The 26245-nt window shown below is 44.0% G+C and overlaps 1 protein-coding gene across 1 annotated transcript; it reads right to left on the bottom strand.

Annotated features, from left to right (window-relative positions):
• Positions 1-18588: 18588 nt before the first annotated feature.
• On the bottom strand, positions 18589-25791 carry LOC101903691 (antifreeze protein Maxi-like). The gene is made up of 2 exons (XM_005203063.1): positions 25560-25791; positions 18589-18896 (listed from the first exon to the last, which is right to left on the bottom strand). Exons 1-2 carry the CDS (start codon positions 25789-25791, stop codon positions 18589-18591), a joined length of 540 nt encoding a protein of 179 aa, XP_005203120.1.
• Between the last annotated feature and the right edge of the window lie 454 nt (positions 25792-26245).

Raw genomic sequence — 26245 nt, 5'->3', positions numbered from 1 at the left:
GGATCTTCCCAACTTAGGGATAAAACCTGAGTCTCATGCATTGACAGATGGATTTGCCACCTGAGAAGCCCCCTTCTCTGTCAATTGCTGTTCAAATCATGTTCTCAACAAAACTGAGTCAAGATAGTCGATGTTCCACATTCTCGAAATGCCTCTAACTTTGTGTTTATTTGTGTCTTACTTTCACCATTGCATTGACTTCCCTGTATACACAAAGCCACTGTTGTCTTAGTAAATTGCATTAGTGTTAGCTGTGGCTTCCCTGGTGGCTCAGAGGGTAAAGATTCTGCCTGCAATACAGGAGACCTGGATTTGCATTAGAGCAAGACTCATCTCTTTTCTCTTTCAAGTCTCTCAAGAGTCTATCAGGAGAAATGTGTTTTGATCCCAATAGACAAGGCAGATGTTACATAAGTAAAGGCAGCAACGAATCAAAAACTAGATACATTTTTTGTCATAGATGTAGTTAGTGAATGAGTAATCTGTGTGGGTTTATAAAGAAGCAGGGGATTAGGGGCACATCCTCAGTGTTAGCACTTCAATGTAGTCCACTAGATGCTCCGCAAATCTCTCCCTGGATAGAGTCTTAGCAGCAGAAGTCTTAGTGCATCAGTAAATATTTGTACAGATCCTGCATGGTCATGGGGTCACTCAGGAGCTTGGTCACCTTTAGGCTCATGTTTATGATGATCACTCTTCGTCTCTTCACAGAGTTTCCTTCTCCTGCATTTTGATTATAATTGTCATGCCTCATTACTAAGAAGAAAATGGCCACCCACTCCAGTATTCTTGCCTGGGAAATCCCATGGACAGAGGAGTCTGGAGGGCTACGCTCCACGGGGTCTCAAGGAGTTGGACATGACTTAGCAATTAAACAATAACAACAGCAACAACTTCAAAAAGCAACATAAATGGAGGTGCTGGGTCCCACATGTTCCTTTGCCACTAGCTCTGCAGTTCACCTGTGCTTTCCAACGAGGCATCTCCCTCACTGACCATCCATATCCTCCAGCTCAGACCTCCCAGAGCCGGACCACGAAGTTCAGCTCTAGCCAAGACCAGCACCATGGATGTCTGAGACCAGCCTCTGAACACAACAAGATCAGCCCTCGGTTATAACGTGAGACTGTGAGCACTGGAATCCAAACAATCAAAAAGGGCAACTTTCAAGCACCCCGTTCCCTGAAGAGTCCATATACAGGATAAAACGTGTCCCCAAACACCCCTTCTGTCACTCTCCCATACCCTTCCTTGGCCCTTTTCTGTGGACTCCAGCTGTTTAATCCATCATGGTCAGTTGGGAGTTCCCAGCAGGGTTGGACAGGAGAGTAAAGCCTGAGGGAAGCCAAGCACCTAGGAAATGTCTCTCAGAAGGACATTCTGGCACCAAACCCACGAGGTTCACTTGCGGAGTTTTCTTGTCCCTCTATGCAGAGCCTGACACAAGGCAGATGTTTAAACAGGTTGAACTGACCAAATGGAACTAAATAACCTAAGGAGACATGGGTGAAGTAACCATGTCAGGTAAGACTTCCAAAGGAGGTCTTCCTTCTCGGCTCCTTGAAATTCAGAAGATAGCATTTAACGAGAGTGTGTGTCTCCCCCAACTCTAAGTTGACGAGGTAGGTTTTGGCAGCCACCTGACTATGCTTTCGTTTTTTTTTTCCCCACCTCCAAGAGCCCTGATCCTCTAGTGCTCTCTGGTTACCCACCTCCCCTTAGTTAATCTCAGCCTCAAGGATTTATCCCCCGGGACCTCCACCCTCTGATTCGTCCTTCTGGTCCCACACTCCACTCTTAGAACCACAATCATCACATGGCTATTCCCAGCTAGGAGGGAGTGGTCAAGAGAGAAGCCCCATCCATCCTTCTTACCCAACTTTTCCTCACTGGGGATCCTTGGGGCAGTTTTCCCACAAAGAAAGGTTGAGCAGACAAATTCTGGAGATACGGCCACTCCTCCCATGGAAGATGGAACCCTTTTTAGGCTGTTGGTCCCTTGTCCCTCTCATTAGACATATGCATTTGCTTTCAGTCACTGTGAATAAAAGACACGAGGCTGTCAGGATGAAAGAGATGTCACATTCATCATTGACACTGATTTGTGAGAAAGGGACCGAGGTGGCCAGTCAACCACTGACAGTTACTGTGTCCCCCACTCATGCTCAAATCAATATGTTGAAGTCCTAACCCTTTGCACCTCCGAACCTGACTATATGTAGAGATAAAATATTTAAGGAGGTAATTAAGTTAAAAGAAGATCATTAAAGTGGGTCCTAAACAAATGCGGCGGGTGCCCTTCTAAGAAGAGGAAGTAAGGACACAGACATGCCCAGAGGGAAGGATAGGCAAGATGGAAGCCATCTGCAACCAAGGAGAGAGGCTGCAGAAGAAATTTAACCTGCTGACATCTGGATCTTGGACTTGCAGCCGAGGAACTTGAATTTGATCTTGGACTTGCAGCCTTCATAACTGTGAGAAAACAAACTCCTGTTTGAGCCGCCCAGTTTGTTCTACTTTGTTATGGCAGCCCTTGCAAACAAATCCACTCTCTCGGTAATGTGTGATGAGTATCAACCACGTGTGTTTCTGTGAGTGTTGAGCTGTAGGCCTAAAGAGATGCTGTGACTTAGGTGAACCTGTGTAATGAACCATTCTTGATGTTTAAATGAAAGAAACATGCTGCTGTTGCATCCATGATGTGGTCCAGGTATGCAGCCTGGTTCCTGGCTTTCCTTGACATGCTCTGCTCTCTGCCTCCTTCTGAACATGGTCCACACTAATTCCCATCACAGGAAACTGCCATGAACAGACTCTATGCATGGACAGGGTTGGGGGAGGGTGTGATGGGGGTTGGAGAGTGTAGGAGGAGCACTCTGAGTTCACACATTCTACACCATAACTCAGTTGGTGAATAGTTTGCTTTCTATAATCCTACTGAGAATTTGGATCTTCACTAGGTTATCTAAATAATTGGCATAAACAGTCTGTATGCCTTACTGTGGGAAACAGATAAGCAGGGCCTACAGGAATTTGCAAATTAAGTGCAAATAATATCAGATTGAAAAATGAAAAGATTTGCTGAGCTCAACTGAGCTACAGAAAAGATTTTCTTTCTTACATTGTGACCCATCACTTTCTTCTCAGTACTTGGTCCATCTGAGAAACTCATGCCTGTAGCAAAGGAATGAGGAAACTTATGCAAAAACAATGATGCTGACCACCCCATCTAGGGACAACAGCCTCTGCCACTCTCTGGCTCTTGTCCAAACTGGACCACGCGTGATGGAGAAAACATACACTGAAAAGGTCACGTGGAACAAGAAGCCACACGGTTCAGTGCAATGAACCCGTTCTGGGTGTTTGTAAGAATGGTCTTCCTACCTCTGATGGAAACATCTACAAGGCCAGGCATCACACTTAGCCTTAGGATTAGAATTATTTGTGTGCACAGTCATCCCCCACAAACATTCTAAGGCAGAGTCTGCTCCATCTTTGACCTGGCATCATCTCTTTAGACCTATCTTTATACCTAGGAGCCTTTCAATGAACATTTGTCAACAGAAAGCAAACTCTTCTGAAATATTCAAATCCTTCTAAATACTATCATGGTTTGAATCATAAAACATCACTTGTATTTCAACTTGCGTCTTCAAAATGAATGACGATTATCGAGGATTAACTAAGGTCTAGTTTCCTCTAGGAATGAAAGAGGTAGATCTTACCCACATAATGATTTTCCAACAGGAAAGGACTTCCAACAGTCTGGGAAAGGGACACAGATTAGATGACGGCTCAAAGTCCCAATAGGCTTAAGAGTCTAAGAAACGGAAATAAATACACAAAAGCATAAATTTTATCTTAAGCTATTAAGATCTGATACAAATTAGAAAGAAACCCTAAGTCTTAACAATAAACCTCAAATGAGGGTAAATTATTTGGTTGGTCAAAAAGTTTGTTCACGTTTTTCGTACGATCTTACTTTTTGGGCAACCCAATTAACATAAACAGAAAAGCAAGCAACAGTTACTTCAAAAGCACCAGTGGGGCCTAAGGCTGGTGCAAGAGAACAAACATAACACAAATATCACATCTACCAGTGCCAACTTGTATAGCACAACCTGATGGTGTTGATTTTTGTAGTTGTTCTGTTTGTTTTAGTCACTAAGTCATGACCCCACTCCTTGCAACTCCATGGACTACAGCCCCGCCAGGCTCCTCTGTCCATGGGATTTCCCAGGCAAGAATACTGGAGTGGGCTGCCATTTCCTTCTCCAGGGGATTTATTCCCAACCCAGGGATCGAACCTGTGGCCCTGCAGTGGCAGCCATATTCTTTACCACTGAGCCACCAGGGGAAGCTAAACTAATAACAGCAAAATTCTAACTGTACACTGCTGCCTGAATTTATACGGGGAAAAAAATGAAAAGGCCCACACTGCAGGGGTGGAGCTCTGCCCTCTAAGCAAAAAATAAATGGCCCCAGTGGATGGAAATCTTAAGGCAATGTAGTCATCCATAGTTTGGTAGTAGATGTATTTATGAAAACTTTGTTTAAACTGGTTCTTTGTGAATAATACAGGACTTTTAATACACTAGGGAAACATCCATCTGTAAATAAATCTGTTACCTCAAAACTGAATTCAAATTGTGAACAAAGCCGCACTTTCAAGTATGTTTGTTCTGCTTGTATTGAAACTGGAGTTCATAGACAGTGAAGACAGAAAAACTGTCTCATGGTCCTTCCTGGCTCCGTGGTCACTGCCCCTCCACCAAGAGACTTTTAAGAGATTGAGATCTTCTAGGAGGTAAAATATAATTAAACCAAAACAAAGGCAAAGAGAAACTTCTACATGATAAATGGAATTATTTTATTAGGAAATTTAGAAAACAGTTGTTGATAAACAGGAATATGTGATAGAAAAGGTACAGCAATAAGAGCACATAACTGAGAACTAAATGTTCATCTAAGGATACTGGGAATTGTGATCCTATTTGATGGAGCTCAGTGATGTTGACTCTTCTTTAGGAGTCAGGCTGTACTTGGGCCTTTATTTTGGATGTTTGCTAATCGATTGGGAACTTTTCAGAGAGAGAAACTAAAAATACGCAAAGCAGAAGAGACAGGAATCCAAATCCAGGAGCAAAGTTGCAGCCCAGGAAGGTAAGTCCTAGAATCCCAGGTGATGTCAGGTAGGGCAGGTGAACAGGGTAGAGAGACATCCAGAACAGAGACTGAGCTGGTCACCTAGTAGCAGCATTGCTTCTGGCAGCAGCTCTTCTGCTGGCAGCAGCCCTTCCCACCGCCACAGCCACACGAGTTGCAGCTGCAGGTGCGGCGGTGGCAGCAGACCACGGGGACGCTGCAGCAGCCCCCGCAGCAGCCATAGCAGCAGGGGCAGCAGCTGGTGCAGCAGCCCACCCGGTAGCATCTGCAGCTGTTGCAGCTGCCACAGCCACCACCACAGCCACCACCGCAGCCACCACCACAGCCACCACCACAGCCACCACAACTTCCACAACCACAGCAGCCCATGGTGTCGGTAGAGGGGACTCTGAGGAGAGAGGAGAGGTGAGGAGGGAGACTCAGGAGGTGAGGAAGGTCTGATGCCTGCCTCCACCAGGGGCCCCTTAAATACCATCTCTGGGGAGATAAGTGACCTAAGCCTCGAGGTCACTTCCCTGTTGTTGATGCAGATACCCACAGTGGAATCTCACATGGCCTTGTGCACTTCCTTAGTGGATCCTTCTCACTTAAAAAACTTGCTAAATTTAGCTTTTGCTTGTCTTTTTAAAGCCATCTTTAAAAATAGAACAGGAAACAACTATTAACCCCCTTTTCTCTTTAGGGAGTTGTAAAGGTCTGAATGGACCAGAATTCTCTTGGCTGCTTTTACATCTCTCAGCCTGTCAGCCCAGGACAGAGATCCTTCATTCCCAATTACCAGGTTGGGAAAACATTGTTTTAGGGGAACATTTTGAACTCAAAAGGGAAATGGTATCCCCGGTCACATTATTTCATCCTGGGATAATCCCTCACCCTCTAACGCAGGTTAGGACTCCGATTCAGAAGAGAATGGTCCTGTATTATCAGGGGTTACTCCAGGGCATGCTTTCAGTTGTGTCAGATGATAGAAGCACATCCTAAGAAGAACATTCCCAGGTCACCTGCCAAATTTAAGGACACTTCTGCTATCATCAGCCTGTTCAAAAAGGACAAGCAGCAACAGAGACGCAGACACAGAACAGACTTGCGGACACGGCAGAAGAGGGTTGGACAAGTTGAGAGAGTAGCATGGAAACATATGCTTTACTGTGTTTGGAACAGATAGCCAGTGGGAATTTGCTGCATGATGCAGGGTTCTCAACCCAGTACTCTGTGACAGGCTGGAGGGGAGGGAGGTTCACAATGGAGGGGACATGTTTCAGTCTATTCCCTGGTGGCTCAGATGGTAAAGAATCTGCTGGCAATGTGGGAGACCTGGGTTCGATCCCTGGGTTGGGAAGATCCCTGGAGAAGGGCATGGAAACCCACTCCAGTATTCTTGCCTGGAGAATCCCATGGACAGAGGAGCCTGGTGAGTTACAGTCCATGGCAAAGGGTCAGACACAACTGACTGAGTAACACACATGGCTGATACATGTTGATGCATGACAGAAGCCAATACAACATTGTGAAACAATTATCCTTCAATTAAAAATAAACAGATAAATAAAAAGAAGGACAAATCAAAAAACAGGTTTCTCACATCTCTGTGTTGCTGGGGTAGTCAGAGACCATCCACGTGGAATACTTACTTGAAATCATTGCTTTCACATGGCTGTCACTGCACAGACCACTCTTTCCTGTTAGAGGTAATCACTGGAGTCTGCAGGTCAGGTTCTATTAGCCATTCTCAGAAGATTAAAATACTCCTATGGGTCACCCTCAGAGAACTCTGCAGTCAAGGAAGAAAATATTTTTTGCAGCAAATGAAACTTGAACCCATGGGCTCTTCAGTTGCCTTCACATACACCCAGAGGACTAAAAAGTTTCCTTATCCAGTGACTATACCTTTTTGACTCCAAAGAACATGTAACTACTTCTGTAGTGTTGGGCTTCAATCAGTTACTTGTGTATTAGTATCAGAGTTTACTACAAGATGGCAGAATAGAAGGACGTGTGCTCATTTCCTCCTGTGAGAACTCCAAAATTACAACTTGCCTGCCACAGGGGCAGAGGCTCTGGGTGCAGCAGACCTGGGTATGGCATAAGCTCTCTTGGAGGAGGTCACCACTAACCCCACCATAGAGCTTCCAGAACTTACACAGACCTGGGGAAACAGACCCTTGGAGGGCACAAACAAAACCTTGTGTGCACCAGGACCCAGGAGAAAGGAGCAGTGACCCCACAAGAGACTGACCCAGACATGCCCATGAGTGTCCAGGAGTCTCTGGTGGAGGCATGGGTCAGCAGTGGCCTGCTGCAGGTTTGGGGGCACTGAGTGCAGCAGTGTCTGCATGGGACCTTTTGGAGGAAGTCTCCATTATCTTCATTACCTCCACCATAGTTTGGCCTCAGGTCAAACAACTGGGAGGGAAGACAGCCCCAGCCATCAACAGAAAATTGGATTAAAGATTTACTGAGCATGGCCCTGCCCCACCACTGCTGACCCATACCTCTGCAGGAGACACTCAAACACAGTTCCAACTCAGTCTCTGTGGGGTCTCTGGGTCCTAGTGTACATAAGGTTTGTTTGAGCCATCTGAGCATCTCTGCTGGGTATGGGGTTTGATTCTAAATGTGATTTTGCCCTTCCTACCGTCTTGCTGGGGCTCCTCCTTTGCCCTTGGATATGAGGTATCTTTTTTTGGTGGGATCCAACATTCTCCTGTTGATGGTTGTTCAGCAGCGAGTTGTAATTTTGGAGTCCTCACAAGAGGAGATGAGGGCACATCTTTCCACTCCACCATCTTGTAGTAAACTCTGATACTACAAGACCCAGACCCAGACTACAAGAACAAGACCCAGTTTCCCCCTCAGTCTCTCCCATCAGGAAGCTTCCATAAGCCTCTCATCCTTATCCATCAAAGGGCAGACAGAATGAAAACCACAATGACAGAAAACTAACCAAACTGATCACAGGGACCACAGCCTTGTCTAACTCAATGAAACTATGACCCATGTTGTGTAGGTCCACCCAAAACAGATGGGTCATGGTGGAGAGTTCTGACAAAATGTGGTCCACTGGAGAAGGGAATGGCAAGCCACTTTAGTATTCTTTCCATGGACAGTATGAAAAGGCAAAAAAATAGGACACTGGAAGATGAACTCCCCAGGTCACTAGGTGCCCCATATGCATACGCTACTGGAGATCAGTGGAGAAATAACTCCAGAAAGAATGAAGAGACAGAGCCAAAGCAAAAACAACACCCAGATGTGGATGTAACTGGTGATGGAAGTAAAGTCCAATGCTGTAAAGAGCAATATTGTATAGGAAACTGGAATGTTAGGTCCACGAATCCAGGTAAATTGGAAGTGGTCAAACAGGAGATGGCAAGAGTGAACATCAACATTTTAGGAATCAGTGAACTAAAATGGATTGGAATGGGTGAGTTTAACTCAGATGACCATTATATCTACTACTGTGGGCAGGAATCACTTAGAAGAAAAAGAGTAGCCATCAGAGTCAACAAAAAAGTCTGAAGTGCAGTACTTGGATGCAGTCTCAAAAATGACAGAACGATCTCTGTTCATTTCCAAGGCAAACCATTCACTATCACAGTAACCCAAGTCTATGTCCCGACCAGTAATGCTGAAGAAGCTGAAACTGAATGGTTCTATGAAGATCTACAAGACCTAGAACTAGCACCAAAAAAAAGATGTCCTTTTCATTATAGGGGACTGCAATGCAAAAGTAGGAAGTTAAGAGATACCTGGAGTAACAGACAAATTTGGCCTTGGAGTATAAAATGAAGCAGGGCAAAGGCTAACAGAGTTTTGCCAAGAGAAAACACTGGTCATAGCAAACATCCTCTTCCAACAACACAAGGGAAGACTTTACACATGGACATCACCAGATGGTCAATATCAAAATCATATATTATATTTTTGGCAGCAAAAATGGACACGTCCTATACAGTCAGCAAAAACAAGACAGGGAGCTGACTGTGGCTCAGCTCATGAACTCCTTCTTGCCAAATTCAGACTGAAATGGAAGAAAGTAGGGAAAACCAGTAGAGCACTGAGATATGACCTAAATCAAATCCCTTATGATTATACAGTGGAAGTGAGAAATAGATTCAAGGGATTAGATCTGATAGAGTGCCTGAAGAACTATGGACGGACGTTCATGACATTCTACAGGAAGAAATGATCAAGGCCATCCCCAAGAAAAAGAAATGCAAGAAGGCAAAATAGTTTTCTGAGGAGGCCTTACAAATAACTGAGAAAAGAAAAGAAGCTAAAGGCAAAGGAGAAAAGGGAAGATATACCCACTTGAATGCAGCATTCCAAAGAATAGCAAGGAGAGATAAGAAAGCCTTCCTCTGGGATCAGTGCAAAGAAATAGAGGAAAACAATAGAATAGGAAAGACTAGAGATCTCTTCAAGAAATTAGAGATACCAAGGGAAGATTTCACACAAAGATGGGCACAGTAAAGGACAGAAATGGTATAGACATAACAGAAGCAGAAGATATTAAGAAGAGGTGGCAAGAATACACAGAAGAACTATACAAAAAAGATCTTCATACCCAGATAACCAAGATGGTGTGATCACTGACCTAGAGCCAGACATCCTAGAATGTGAAGTCAAGTGGGCCTTAGAAAGCATCACTACGAACAAAGCTAGTGGAGGTGATGGAATTCCAGTGGAGCTATTTCAAATCCTGAAAGATGATGCTGTGAAAATGCTGCACTCAATATGCCAGCAAATTTGGAAAACTCAGCAGTGGCCACAGGACTGGAAAAGTCAGTTTTCATTCCAATCCCAAAGAAAGGCAATGCCAAAGAATGCTCAAACTACCACACAGTTGCACTCATCTCACATGCTAGTAAAGTAATGCTCAAAATTCTCCAAGTCAGGCTTCAGCACTATGTGAACCATGAACTTCCTGATGTTCAAGCTGGTTTTAGAAAAGGCAGAGGAACCAGAGATCAAATTGCCAACATCCGCTGGATCATGGAAAAAGCAAGAGAGTTCCAGAAAAACATCTACTTCTTCTTTATTGACTATACCAAAGCCTTTGACTGTGTAGATCACAACAAACTGTGGAAAATTCTGAAAGAGATGGGAATACCAGACCACCTGACCTGCCTCCTGAGAAATCTTTATGCACGTCAAGAAACAACAGTTAGAACTGGACATGGAACAGACTAGCTCCAAATTGGGAAAGGAGTACATCAAGGCTGTATATTGTCACCCTGCTTATTTAACTTATATGCAGAGTACATCATGAGAAATGCTGGGCTGGATGAAGCACAAGCTGAAATCAAGATTGCCCGGAGAAATAGCAATAACCTCAGATATGCAGATGACACCACCCTTATGGCAGAAAGTGAAGAAGAACTAAAGAGCCTCTTGATGAAAGTGAAAGAGGAGAGTGAAAAAGTTGGCTTAAAACTCAACATTCAGAAAACTAAGATCATGACATCTAGTCCCATCACTTCATAGCAAATAGCTGGGGAAACAATACAAACAGTGACAGAGTTTAATTTTGGGGGCTCAAAAATCACTGCTGATATTGACTGCAGCCATGAAATTAAGACACTTGCTTCTTGAAAGAAAAGCTATTACCAATCTAAACAGCATATTAAAAAGCAAAGACATTACTTTGCCAACAAAGGTCCACCTAGTCAAAGCTATGGTTTTACCAGTAGTCATGTATGGATGTAAGAGTTGGACTATAAAGAAAGCTGAGAGCCAAAAAATTGATGCTTTTGAATTGTGATGTTAGAGAAGACTCTTGAGAGTCCTTTGGACTGCAAGGAGATCAAACCAGTCCATCCTAAAGGACATCAGTCCTGAATATTCATTTGAAGGACTGATGCTGAATCTGAAATTCCAATACTTTGGCCACCTGATGTGAAGAACTGACTCATTGGAAAAGACCCTGATGCTGGGAAAGATTGAAGGCAGAAGAAGGGGACAACAGAGGCTGAGGTGGTTGGATGGCATCGCTGACTCGATGAACATGAGTTTGAGTAAGCTCCAGGAGTTGGTGATGGACAGAAATGCCTGGCATCCTGCAGTCTATGGGGTCACAAAGAGTAGACATGACTGAGCAATTGAACTGAACTGATGGGTCACCTTCAGCCTGTCCAAGCAGCAAACAGCCGAGGAAAGCCCAGGTGCCCCTTCAGCCCTCTTTGGGACCCTGAGGGAGGAATTTGTAATTATCCTGGAATAATGTTATGATTTGGGTCTTTAGCATAGGCTCTCTTCAAGTTAGTTTTTAGTTACTTTAAGAAGTCTTTTAAATGCCTTCTGTATACTCCTTAGAAAGCCAGAAAGTTAATCAAGTTGGTTGAGTGCTCTAAACACAAAACCACTAAACCCTGACTACACTCACCTGACATTAGTCATTACATTTTCAGGATAACCCCCGTGTAAAACATCCAGTTTATTTCTGCTGATATTTTTTGGCTGACGTTTTATAATGTAGTTATATTGGTAGTTTTTCTTTCCTGTAACAGAGTAAAGACAGAATTGTAAAATTACTTAAAGAACTATACCAGAAAACACAGGATGAACAAGCATTTCTTTCATGCCTTCAGCTAGTAAACAGTTCTTTCCAACTCTCTAATCTTCTGGATTTGTTTATTTTTATTAAAAGGGCACATGAACTTCTGTTTTAATGCATCTTAATACTTTCCCTTCATATAAACTGAGAGGAAGGCAGTGTAATCAGCTTAATAAATAGTTGTTGAGTTACTTCTCATCCGAGGAAGTGGCTCTGCATGGCACTATGAGAACTTTTGGTGGTGGTTTAGTCTGAAAGTCATGTCCAACTCTTGCAACCCTATGGACTGTAGCCCACCAGGCTCCTCTGTCCATGGGATTCTCCAGGCAAGGACACTAGAGTGGGTTGCCATTTTCTTCTTTAGGGGATCTTCCCAACCTAGGGATCAAACTCAGGTGTCCTGCATTGCAGGCAGATTTTTCCTGACTTAGCCACCAGGGAAGCCCATGAAAACATAACAAGATGAATCCACAAGCTCTTTGTCTTGTAAAAAATGCATATAAAGAAATCTCGATGCAATGGGACCAGAACTAGAGTAACCCTGTAAATAGAATAGATGTTCTTAGAGGTCTGGAGTTTGTTGATTCTAAGTGTGTGAGAGAAGGAGAACTGGGATGACTAGGAGGACTGTCACGTGAAAGGCCTCCTACGTAAGAGCTTTGGTAAAGACTGGAGACAGGAAAGTGTGAGCGGTGGTCAGGCAGCAGCTGCTATAGGTCTATGGGTGGGACCTGCAGGATAGGACTTGGGAGAGGCCCAGAAGGCTAAGAACAGTGAGAACAGAATCTGGGGACAAAGTACAGTCAAAAGGGAGAGATCCTTGGGTACCACAGTGAAGACTCATTGGAAGTGTGGAAGTCGGTGAGAACATTACCAAGGCTGTTGCCCCGCCCCTGAATGGAAACAAGCTGTTCTTAAATGGGTTTCAGGCTCAATGATAAAAACAGGAAGCTTCAAAAAGAAAAAAGCAACTGGCTTGAACTAACTAAGCTCAAGATGGTGGAAGACCAGACTTCCAGTGGACCTTGGGAATCATTCAACGCTCCGAGTGACTTCGTATGTGGTTCAGTGGTAAAGAATTTGCCTGCCAATGCAGAAGACACAGGAGATGCGGGTTCAGTCCTGGGTCTGGATGATTCCCTGGAGGAGGAAATGGCAACCGATGCCAGTATTCTTGCCAGGACAATCCCATGGACAGAGGAGCCTGGTGGGCTACAGTCCATGGGGTGACAAAGAGTTGGACACGACTGAGCGACTGAACACACACACGCACACTCACTGTAATGCATTAACAAACTAAACGACACTCCTACCAGTGCCCTGACAGCTGGCAGTTGCCATGGCAACAGTGGGAAAAACCCACACAAGAACTGAAAAGTAGTGTTGCCTGAGTTCTGGGTCCCAATGACACCCCTGTTCTTGGATAAGTCATGAATATTCCTCCCTCTCTTTACTCAATTCCCTCCCTTTACCTCAACCTTCCTATTTATATGGTGCCTATGCCCGAATGGAGCTGAGAAGTCAATATGTGTACTGTGTCCCCATTTCTCCGTTCTTTGGCCATTGAATAAAGCTTCCCATCTCAGTTTCAGTTTCACTGTTGGCTATGCAAATCTGAGCAGAAAAAGAACCTCTCCAACTAAGACAAGGGATCCCAGCCTGGGTTAGGACCCCGGCAGAGGCCCAGGCAACCAATTTAATAACAGAAAATGCAATTCATGTTTCAAGAAAGTGACTAACAGCAAAACCAGGACTTGGGAAGATGAAACTGAACATGGGAGTGAGTTAAAAGATGTTTGCAACAGTCCTGGCCAGATAGAGTGTGGCGTCCAGCAGGCAGAAGCTGGGGAAGTGAGGGAAGGAAAGAGCGGTAAATTGGGGGGTGGAACATTTCCCAGGGGAGCATCACTGCAGGAGAGAAAACAGAGTCACAGTAAGCGTAGCAAAGAGTGTTTTACCAGACCTGTTATTAGTCACTTAGTAAAGTGGCCGATAAACACTTGTTGAATGTGTTGATCAATTGGTTGATGAATTAAGTGAATCCCCCTTTATGCTCCAAGTGGGTCTCCTCACCCTCTTCAAAGTCCTCCTGCTTCAACAACCATTAACCCAGGTGTCCATGTGCTCAGGAGCACAACACACTCAGCTGTCCTGTGGACCGCCTCTTTCCTTTGCTTCATTTTCTACCCTACACAGTCTCCCAGGCCAGCGGTGATAAAACCCTGAGGCCTTTCAGCAGGAAACACCATGAAAATACGCGGTAGATGTGACCTCCTGCAGGTACCAGATGAAGGTCCTAAACTGCAGCCACCAGTGTCACCAGCTACCAGGCTGTGTTGTACGTGCTGCCATGGTAACACTCCTGGCCACATCTGCGGCACGTCACCCTGCCCTGATGTCACTCTGCCACAGTGGAAAGAATGTCCTGCCCCCACTTTTTGCCACATTTTGTTATGTGGTCCCAAAATGCTGACTCCCCGTGACTCATAGGGAATTGTTCTCACCGCCTTTTCTCTGCACCGTCAGGTTCAAGTCCATAGTGGGATACAACTATTATAGTTCCATGACTTGGACTACTCAAAAGATCTCCAGTAACTAGGGCGTTGACATCAAATCAAGCTTCACTGTTGTTGTTCAGTCACTAAGTGGTGTCCGACTCTCTGCAACCCCATGGACTACAGCACACCAGGCTCCTCTGTCCTTTACTATCTCCCAGAGTTTTCTTAAATTCATGTCCATCGAGTCAGTGATGCCATCCAAACATCTCACCCTCCACTGCCTACTTCTCCTTTTGCCCTCAGTCTTTCCCAGCCTCAGGGTCTTTTCTAATGAGTTGGCTTTTCACATCAGGTGGCCAAAGTATTAAAGCTTCAGCTTCAGCTTCAGCTTCAGCATCAGTCCTTTATGAATATTCAGGACTGATTTCCTTTAGGGTTGACTGGTTTGATCTCCTTGCAGTTCAAGGGACTCTCAAGAATCTTCTCTAGCACCACAGTTCAAAAACATTAATTTTTTAGCACTCAGCCTTCTTCATGGTCCAACTCTCACATCCGTACATGACAACTGACTGGAAAAACCACTGCTTTGACTAGATGGACCTTTGTCGACAAAGTGATGTCTCTGCTTTTTAATACGCTGTCTGTTGGTCATAGCTTTCAAGCTTCACTGTCTGACTTCTTTCCTTTAAAATAACTTTACTTGCTTTTCTGACACAGTGGGGAAGGGGATGGTGGGATGAATTGGAAAATTAGGATTGATATATATACACTACGCTGTGTAAAATAGCTAGCTAGTGGAAGCTGGTGTAAAGCACAGGAAGCCCAGCTCGGTGCTCTGTGAAGCCTAGAGGGTGTGATGGGGGTGGAGATGGGATAGAGGTTGAAGAGAGAGGGGATATATGTATATGTATAGGTGATTCACATTGTTGTACAGAAGAACTAACACAACATCGTAAACCAATTATATTCCAATTGAAAAAATAAAATAACACTACTTGCTTTTGTTTTTGTTTAAACACCCCTCAGTCTTCATCTCAAGGGGCTCCTGGCAATCCCCCTTCACCATTTCCCTAAATCTCACCAGACACATCAGCACCTCCAGACCAGGGAAGCTGAAGTTCAAGCTGGACAGTCACTGGTGTCAGGGACATAGTGGGAGTAGAACTGATAAAAATGTGTGGTTATTCAAGAGACTTTCCATTTTGTGCATATAAAGAGGGTATGCACACTGTCCTAGAGGAAAGACCAAAAGCTGAGGGATGTGGCAAAAAGGTATGTCAGGGACACTTCAGAGAGTCAAAGAGGTGATAGAAGGATTATACATTGACAAAAGGCAGATAGAGGCTAAAGAAATAAAGACTCAGAGTACACCAAGATCACCCATGGATCCTGGACCATCATTTTTAATCCTAACAACACCTTGCATTGCAAAAGAATGCAGGAGTCCCTATAATTACCTGAAGACTAAATTAGACTTCCAAACAATCGCCATATAATGGATTATTTGCTTTTCATGAATTTTTTTACACAAACTCAGAAAAAATATTGGGCAATAATCAAAACACATTCAATTCACCTACATACAGAGCCATCAGCTTGGCCCCACTCTGTGGGGACAGACAACAATCCCAAACCCAATTCAGCCAACTTGTATGACAAAGGTCATTGAAAACCACAGGGCATTCAAACTTGTGACCCATTAATCAGTAACACAAATGCCTACATAAAGCATGGCTCCTGATGTGTAAGCATACCAGTTAAAAATAGCCAGGTGCTGCTGATCTAAATATAGGCAATTGTGTAGCATATATATCAATTAACTTCCTGCTTACAATAAACACTTTAGGGACTTCCCTGGAGGTCGAGGGGCTAAGTCTCTGCCCTTCCAATGCAGGGGGCACAGTTTCTTTCGATCCCTGTTCAGAAAACTGAGATCCCACATGCCTCACAACGTGGCCAATAATAATAATAAACTTTAAAGTCTTTTTTTTTTTTTTTTTTAAAAAGATAAACACTTGAGCAAAAGCAAACCAAATCAACAAATATTTGTGGAACCTCTGTCATGTGCCAGGCTACATAGATGATACATAGAAATGTGCTTCTAGTAATAAGCAATTCCAAACTAACAAGAAGAAGTAAAGTCCAGTCACTCAGTCGTATTCAACTTTTTGTGACCCCATGGACTGCAGCAAGTCAGGCCTCCCTGTCCATCAACAATTCCTGGAGCTTACTCAAACTCATGTCCATTGAGTCAGTGATGCCATCCAACCATCTCATCCTCTGTCGTCCCCTTCTCCTCCTGCCCTCAATCTTTCCCAGCATCCGGGTCTTTTCAAACGAGTCAGCTCTTCGCATCAGGTGGCCAAAGTATTGGAGTTTCAGCTTCAGCATCAGTCCTTTCAGTGAATATTCAGGACTGATTTCCTTTAGATTGGACTGGTTGGATCTCCTTGTAGTCCAAGGGACTCTCAAGAGTCTTCTCCAACAATCAATTCTTTGGCGCTCAGCTTTCTTTATAGTCCAGCTCTCACATCCATACATGACCACTGGAAAAACCACAGATCTTTGTTGGCAAAGTAATGTCTCTGCCTTTTTAATATGCTGTCTAGGTTGGTCATAGCTTTTCTTCCAAAGAGCAAGCGTCATTTAATTTCATGGCTGCAGTCACCATCTGCAGTGATTTTGGACCCCCCAAAAATCAAGTCTCTTGCTGTTTCCATTGTTTCCCCATCTATTTACCAGGAAGTAATGGGACCAGATGCCATCATGTTAGTTTTCTGAATATTGAGCTTTAAGCCAACTTTTTCACTCTCCTTTTTCACTTTCATCAAGAGGCTCTTTAGTTCCTCTTCACTTTCTGCCATAAGGGTGGTGTCATCTGCATATCTGAGGTTATTGATATTTCTCCCAGCAATCTAGATTCCAGCTTGTGCTTCTTCCAGCCCAGTGTTTCTCATGATGTACTCTGCATATAAGTTAAATAAGCAGGGTGACAATATACAGCCTTGACATACTTCTTTTCCTATTTGGAACCAGTCTGTTGTCCCATGTCCAGTTCTAACTGTTGCTTCCTGATCTGCATACAAATTTCTCAAGAGGCAGGTTAGGTGGTCTGGTATTCCCATCTCTTTCAGAATTTTCCAGTTTTTGGTAATCCACACAGTCAAAGGCTTTGGCATAGTCAATAAAGCAGAAATAGATGTTTTTCTTGAATCCTCTTACCTTTTTGAGGATCCAGCAGATGTTGGCAATTTGATCTCTGTTTCCTCTGCCTTTTCTAAAACCAGCTTGAACATCTGGAAGTTCAACGGTTGACAAATTGTTGAAGCCTGGCTTGGAGAATTTTGAGCATTACTTTGCTATTGTGTGAGATGAGTGCAATTGTGTGGTAGTTTGAGCATTCTTTGGCATTGCCTTTCTTTGGGACTGGAATGAAAACTGACCTTTTTCAGTCCTGTGGCCACTGCTGAGTTTCTCAAATTTGCTGGCCCGGTGAGTTTACCGCACAAAATTGACAGAAGCAGAGAAAGAATACACTGCTGTGGGAGGCAAGGCCAAGGACATCAGCTAGAGCAAGAGCCTTGCAGAACCATCCTCGGCACTCCAGCTGGCCACCCTGGCCAAGAATTCCCAGGCTCTTCAGAAACCACTGCGCTCTGCAGAGTAGGGGGGCTGTGTGAGTTCTGCCTTCCTCTGGGGCCCATCTTTCACCTCCTAGATTTTACAAAAGAAAACAAGACCCACCACATCAGTCCCCACCCTGGAAAAGCCTTGGGCGAGTCTGAGCACCGAGAGACCCCAGGAAAAGACTCATTACGGGGCAGCATCAGAGGGGGCTGGGCTGATAAACACACATAATCGGCTGATAAACGGCTCTGCAAGCAGGAGCGGGAGACACCACACCAACAAAGGGACTGATGATACATGTGACTAGTGAACAGTTTTCCTTGGGCATTGAGTCATTTTATTAGACAGCATAAAACAGCAAGTGTACACACACAGCAGTGGAAAAGAATCCACACAGGCAGGAAATGCCAAAATGACCCAAATTGGGGCCTGAATGGGTTGAAAGATTAAACAACACAATCAAATATCCTAGGGTTTATTTGTAAATGAGGGTTCTCTGCAAACTTGGGCTTCGTCCAGCTATCTTGTCATCAGTTCTTTGCAGTATATTTGTTTCCTGCCGTGATGTGTGGTTTGTGGGCAAAGGAAGATCTCAGAAAGACAAGGCACGGAACACAGAAAGGAGAAGAAGAAAAGCTGGTGATGGAGGCTTTACGGGAAAGAAATGGACCGAAGAGGGTGAAGTAGCCTTACCAGTAGGAGAGGACGTGTCCTCCGCAGCTCCTGGGTGGAGCCGGGCAGTCACCTAGTGGCAGCATTGCTTCTGGCAGCTGCACTTCTGCTGGTAACAGCCCTTCCCACCGCTGCAGCCACACGAGTTGCAGCTGCAGGTGCGGCAGTGGCAGCAGACCACGGGGACGCTGCAGCAGCCCCCACAGCAGCCATAGCAACAGGGGCAGCAGCTAGTGCAGCAGCCCACCCGGTAGCATCTGCAGCTGTTGCAGCTGCCACAGCCACCACCGCAGCCACCACGGCAGCCACCACAACTTCCACAACCACAGCAGCCCATGGTGTCAGTAGAGAGGACTCAGGAGAGGTGAGGAGGGAGACTCAGGAGGACAAGGAGGTCAGATGTCACCTTCTGCCAGAGGGGACTCTTATATGCCAGCCCTGGGGACAGGAGAGGGAAGACATGTGACCACTTCGTTGGAACTGTTTGTTTCCTTTTCTCTAGGAAGACCTCTTCCTCCTCCTGCTCATTTTCCTTCTAGACACCGTTTGTCTCATTAAGTCACATCTCTTCAGTTTAGCTAAATTTACCTTTGTTTCACCCAATGGGAGCATTTAGCAAAGGACCTGCCCCTGTTTTCAAATACAGCCAGTGTTAGCATAGGTGAACTGGGGATACCTTCCTTCCCACTGGCGTTTTCCTTAGTCACTAATATTTTCCCAGGGGAACCATGTATTTCCCGTCACCTCTCCAGAGAAAACTCCTAGGGGTCTTTTCAGTAGGAGAAAGTGAGTACAGAACCTTAAATAAAGAAGGTAACTTTCAACATGGCTGTTGCCATCATTGGTCTGAAAGCCATAGATCCACACATATATAAGCTAGTGGATATGTCTGTTTCTCCTAACCTGGGATAGAAGCTCTGATTGCAAAAGGTGAACTCAGTCAGCAAATTATAAAAATCACCCTCTCTGTGAGGAAGCCCAGATCCATCTACAGGACTTCCTAACCCTCACATTTCTGTCTTGTAATTAATACTTCTTGCATGAGTCATATGTATGTCCAGTCTTAATCATCGAGCAGGCGACAAAACCACCATGAGATGAGACTTCACAAGCCCTAGGAAACTCTGTCCCCCCAAAGACCCCCTCCTCTGATGGCTGACTTCAGCAGTGTCAGCTCAGGACTCACATTAGATCCTTGGCTAGAGAAGGGCTATACTCAGTGTTGAAAAAAGAAAATGAAAGTGTTGGTCACTCAGTCCTGTCTGACTCTTTGCGACCCCATGGACTGTGGCCGGCCAGGCTCCTCTGTCCATGGGATTCTCCAGGCAAGAATACTGCAGTGGGTTGCCATTTCCTTCTCCAGGGGATCTTCCTGACCCTGGGATCCACCCCATGTCTCCTGCATTGCAGGCAGATTCTTTACGGTCTGAGACACCAGGGAAGATCCCATACTCAACACTGGGTTTCCCAAAATGTGTTTGGTAGACCACTAGTGCCACAGGATGTTAAAACTTACAACACAAAAAAAGATTCAGTTATGTTTGAAAAGTAATCCTTTTAAATAAAGCTAACCGGATGTTTTGACTGTAGATCTTCTCAGAGCTTCAGTGAGTCCTGTGACTCTCAACAGAGCAAACCTACTAGACCACAGAGCCTACTCTCAGCTAGGAAGCTCTGCTTTCCTTCACTCCTCAGGTGAGAGAGCTCCCAGGACAGTCCCAAATTCAGATTCTTATGGTGAATTTAGAAAAACGTTGACCACAGGGAATGGAAAGGGTAGAACAGCGGTTCTCAAACTTTTTGGTCTTGGGACCCATTATGCTCTTAAAAAGCACTTATGACCCCAAAGAGCTCTTATTGTATGACTGGTATCTATTGCTACTGACTATATTAGAAATTAATCCTAAGACATTGTTAATACTTAATTATGAATTCATTTTAAAATAACAATACAATCCCATTACTTGCTCACATAAAATAACACATTTTGGGGACAAAAATACTTTCCAAACAAAGAAAAGTACTTATTGAGCACAGTGGCATTTGTTTTACATTTTTGCTGATCTCTTTCATGTCTGGCTTAGAAGATGGCTTAGAGTTGGCTGGGCGGTCACATCTACTTCTGTGTTGACTCCATCGTATTATGTTGTTCTTGTTGAAGCAAATAAAGAAAACTCAGCCTCACAAAGACAGGCAGTTGAAAAAGGAAGATAATCCAAAGATCCTAGAATCACACTTCAAGGACTGCTAGAGCAAAGATTCAGAAACTTAGTTCCCTGTGGAAACAACCTATGTAAAAATGTTCCCAACTATTGATTTTTGCTTCATCAAGGATATATCTTTATGCTACTTTATGGAATTTTAATGCTTCTATATTAAATTAGTTACCACATGCTGCCATTTTCTAACAGCATTTCTAACAGTATTTTCTAATGCATTTCCCACTCAACAATCCTGTGATTGTCTCTGTCTAAAGCTGAGACTCACCAGCAGAGCATTCAATGCCCTCAACAATCTGGTTTCAATTGACCCTTACAGCCTAATCCTCTGTCCAGAGTTCCAGGGGGACCCAAGACAATCAAAAAAGAGGAAGGCTGGAAATTAATACCATTACTAACAGGCTTCCCTGGTAGCTCAGTTGGTAAAGAATCTGCCTGCAATGCAGGAGACCCTGGTTCGATTCTTAGGTCAGGAAGATTGGCTGGAGAAGGGATAGACTACCCACTCCAGTATTCTTGGGCTTCCCTTGTAGCTCAGCTGGTAAAGAATCTGCCACAATGCGGGAGACCTGGGTTTGCTCCCTGGGTTGGGAAGATCCCCTGGAGAAGGGAAAGGCTACCCACTCCAGGATTCTAGCCTGGAGAATTCCATAGACTGTATAGTCCATGGGGTCGCAAAGAGTCAGACAAGACTAAGTGACTTTCATTCACTCACTCTCTGGAATAATAGTTAATCTTCATGGTACAAGCACTAGGTACTGAACACAGTACTAAACACTTACAAATGTAAGTGAGCAGGTTCTTAAGACTTCCTGGAACAGACCCCCACCCCATGTCCTCCACCTGTCTCTTGTATATAGAAAAGCTGTAGTCTCCCAGGCCTTCAAGAGTTAATGATTAGAAGGATGTGAACATGTAGTAAAAAAAGATAGCAGTTGGGTCAGGAGAACTGGTGACAATTTAAACAGTAGATCAGCCATATCACAGAGTCACAGAATCTTTAGTTCCTACATGAAGGACATAGATAAGAGGGTCTGATGCAAATACCTGAGTTCTGCAGACACTAAAACTACCACCAGAGGGAAAAGGCTAACTTCATGACGACCAGACTGTAGCCATGACATAAGCTGCTCCATATTGAGCAGTACAGAATCTGAGGCTTACATATTTCCAAGAACTAGCCTCAAGGAAATGGACACAGACCAACCATGGAGTTAAAGATCAACTGCACTTAAAACAAGCAAGATGACGCTGACCATCACGTGAGTTTCAGGATGACTGCTGGAGCTGACCATGCTGTTCTGCACATAGTCCCTGCCCACACTCCCCTGAAACTTCCAGATTTTCCCTTTTCCCCCTAATGGGGAATTTGAAGATGGTTTGGGGGACACTAGTGCAACATCTCTCCAGGGTTGCCTACTTCCTAAATAAAGTATCTCTCTTTTTCCATCAACCCTTGTCTCTTGAACATTGACCTTGGAGCAGAGCAGCCAAGCTCGAGTGTGATTCCAACTGCAGCCAGTGACAGAAATGAAACAGAGACAAAAACAATGAAACAGGCAGGACTCAGGCCGTAACACACACATGAAGGAACAGTGTCAACAGAGCAAAGGTGGCGAAGGCAGGGCAACACTAGATCACACCTGTGACGCAGACCTTTTTTCTCCCATGAAAGAAACACCCCAGCCACATGGTCACACCTTGACCTTTTATACTCCCGTACCTCCCTTGTGGCTATGCTTTTAGCTGAAAATGCCTTCTTCCACCATCCAAATTCTACTCATTTTTAAAGATGCCCTTTTTGTCCCACCTGTTTTGGTTGTAGCTCCATTACATTCTAATAAAGGAAGGGAAGAATGAGAGCAGGGAAAATAGGAGGAAATGCTGTTGTCATAGGAGATGAAGGAGACAGGAGTTAAGGCTATCAGCACCACTGCCACCGTGAATGGCATTCTCCACACACACACACACACACACACACACACACACACACAAGGTAACTAGGCAAGCAAGGTGATGGATGTATTAATTAACTTAGTTATGGTAATCATTCCATAATATATGCATGTAATAAATCATCACATCTATACCTTAACTATAAACAACAGCTGATTTTTTAATTATACCTCAATAAAGCCAGAAAAAATATTTGTTCCAAGGAGATAGACGTGTTAGGGAAAGATTTGAGTATAATGCAAATTTTGCATTTGTTTTTGTGGGATTCTGCACCTGAAAAACACCAGGTAAATGCAAAAAGCTGCACCCAGCCAACACGTGCACACACACACACTTCAAACCACCACCAGCTACCCGTGTGTCCTATGAGTTAAGAGCATCACTCATCCACACCGGCAAGTACAACTTTCCCTCCCATTTTGGATACACCCTCTTGCACCACTTGACAATAACACAAGCTGCAACCTTTCTCAGGGCCACTTCCAAAAGCAAACTTTAGGTCTTTTTCAAGGTAAAGTACCATATTTATTGTGCTTTCCTCGTGGCTCAGCGGTAAAGAATCTGCCTGCAATGCAGGAGATGTGGGCTTGATTCCTGAGTCGGGAAGATGCCCTGAAGAAGAGAATGGCAACCCACTCCAGTATTCTTGCCTGGAGAATCCTATGGAAAGAGGAGCCTGGTAGACTACACTCCATGGGGTCACAAAAGAGTAGGGCATGACTTATTGACTGAACAAACAAAAGACCTGTTTATTATAAGATTTATACTTTTTAAACATATAACGTGTTAAATTGTGCACAATTTTTATTGTTTCAACTCTGTAAACAAGTCACTGATGAAGTTTTTTAGTGCTCTTCCCCAATCCCATAGCCCCGTGGTTTTTACTACATGATCTTGTAGAGTGCCATGCTGTGTAAGAACACCTGTGTTGTGTTACAGCTGAACTGTGAGCACTGAAAACCACCTCAGCAGTGAGCGCACCTAGCACCTAGATCTTGGAGTTTAAATACCAATCTGCAATAAAAGAGACAGACTTTTTGGAGAAATGACTGATTTCAGATCTGAGGCTGGGAAGGGATGAAACAGACTTTGAACATTTTGTGCCGGACCCTAAGTCAGTGCTCAAAAACTAGTGGAGATATTTAAAAGCTACAGGGGCCAGCTTGCAGGTATGGCCAGATATGCAGATGACACCACCCTTATGGCAGAAAGTGAAGAACTAAAGAGCCTCTTAACAAAAATGAAAGAGGAGAGTGAAAAAGTTGGCTTAAAGCTCAACATTCAGAAAGCTAAGATCATGGCATCTGGTCCAATCACTTCATGGCAAATAGATGGGGAAAAGGTGGAAATAGTGACAGACTTTATTTTTGGGGGCTCCAAAATCACTGCAGATGGTGACTGCAACAATGAAATTAAAAAATGCTTGCTCCTTGGAAGGAAAGTTATGACCAACCTAGACAGCATATTAAAAAGCAGGACATGAGTTTGAGTAAACTCCGGGAGTTGGTGATGGACAGGGAGGCTTGGCATGCTGCATTCCATGGTTTCGCAAAGAGTCAGACACTACTGAGCAACTACTGAATTGAAATGAATGGAGATGAGCTTCTCCTATGTCAAGTTTTGTTCTCTGTAACCCCTTAATTTATAGCCTCCTTGTACTTTATCTATGTATCTGTTGACTTATCACTTCCCCTAAAATATCTGTATCTGTATTTGTCTATCCATCTCTCTCTCCGCACATGTGTATACACACACACACACGCACACACATTATGAGGATGTGTGCATGCTCAGTCACTTAGTCATGTCTCACTCTTTGCAACCCCATGAGTCATAGGCTGCCAGGCTCCTTTGTATAGGGGATTCTCCAGGCAAGAATATTGGAGTGGGCTGCCATTTCCTCCAGGGGATCTTCCCAACCTAGGGACCCAATCTAAGCCTCCTGCATTGGTAGGTGGATTCTTTACCACTGAGCCACCGGGAAGCCCTAACCATGAGGATGGATCTTCTTTATTCAGTCTACTGATTCAAATACAATTCTCCTCTAGAAATTCCCTCACAAATATACCCAGAAATAATGTTCTACCAGATACACAGGCATCCCTTAGAGCGGGCAAGATGGTTAAAATGTCTTTTATCTATTGAGACTTTCATTCATGAATCTATTTTCCTCATTTCATTTTTTGTGTGCTTCAACATTTAATAAATTCCTCCATAAAGATCCTTACATATCATTAGATTTACTCACTGTTATATTACAATTTTTGTTGCTCTTCAGAAGGTGTTCATTTTTAAATTACATTTCTATTCTATGAGTAAGAAATTTCTTTATTGCTGAATACTAATATTTTTAAGGGCTTTTTTCCCTCCAGGATTTATTATTTCTGGGATGCTTTGTCAATCTCCCAAATGGAGACATAATATATAGCATTTCCTAGGCGTATTTGACTAAAAACTCCATTTTAACGGACTCTATATATCTAATTTAGTTTGTTAAGGGTGAGTGGATGACATAATGTACATAAAATGTATCTAAGAATGGCAGACTAAAAGATGGATCAGATTAGAACTGATCTCTTTCCTCTGTGAGGCTCTTACTAATCTGTACGAGCAGAGGGAAAGCTTGGCTGGCCTTGACTTAGACCATCTAATACTCAGCAGGAGAACTGCATGCTCAGGCAGTCATACTGGGAAAACACAATGTCTTATTAAATATTTCAGTTCTGATTCGATTTGTGAAGTAGAAGTGAATTTTGCTAAAACTGGAAAACAATCAAGTTCCAGGCATCCATGGAGGTATTAACAAACTGGAAATAAGCATCTGCCATAAAAACTGGTCAAAAGAACAAGGAAGTGACTGCATACCATGTGCCAAGCCCCCAGATGGACTATTTAATGGCCCCTTAGCCGAGCCAAGCATCAGACCTCCCTCTTCTCCTGAGTCCTCTCTACGGATACCTGTGGTTGTAGAAGTTGTGGTGGCTGTGATAGTGGCTGCAGTGGTGGCTGCGGCAGTGGCTGTGGCAGCTGCAACAGCTGCAGATGCTACCAGGTTGGCTGCTACACCAGCTGCTGCCCCTGCTGCTGCAGCATCCATGTGGCTTGCTGAGCTGCTGGTAGCATTTACTGGAACTGGGCTTGTCTGTTGGTAAGTCTTTCCTACAACCCTCCTCGTCTTTCTGTGACCTAGAACTCACTGGTGTGCACTCAAGGGCTGTAACTGGATATTTTCCTTTCTGTCACATCACAAACTGTTTAATTTCATAAGACCCTGCGGCCGAGGTGAAAGAAAGAACTGGGCCAACAAGACACCCCAGCCACTGCAGACAATCCACATATTGAAAAAACTTGAAAACCGAATCATGGTCACAAATGCTTTTGCTTTCCTGAAATTCTTTGACATAACTTCAGGGCCCGCCCTTGTTCTCTTTGTGCCTGTACATGACATGCCATTTCTTCTGTATTCTTCTGCCCACCAGTGCTCTACTGCTGAAAATGAAACCATAAATAGAATAAGGCATCATATATTGATGTTTAAATCTCTTTTTTTA

Source organism: Bos taurus, chromosome 2 (genome assembly GCF_002263795.3).
Source record: "Bos taurus isolate L1 Dominette 01449 registration number 42190680 breed Hereford chromosome 2, ARS-UCD2.0, whole genome shotgun sequence".
Taxonomy (NCBI): domain Eukaryota; kingdom Metazoa; phylum Chordata; class Mammalia; order Artiodactyla; family Bovidae; genus Bos; species Bos taurus.
Note: the sequence above shows the minus strand (reverse complement) of the source record. Positions and strands in the feature narration are given on the sequence as shown.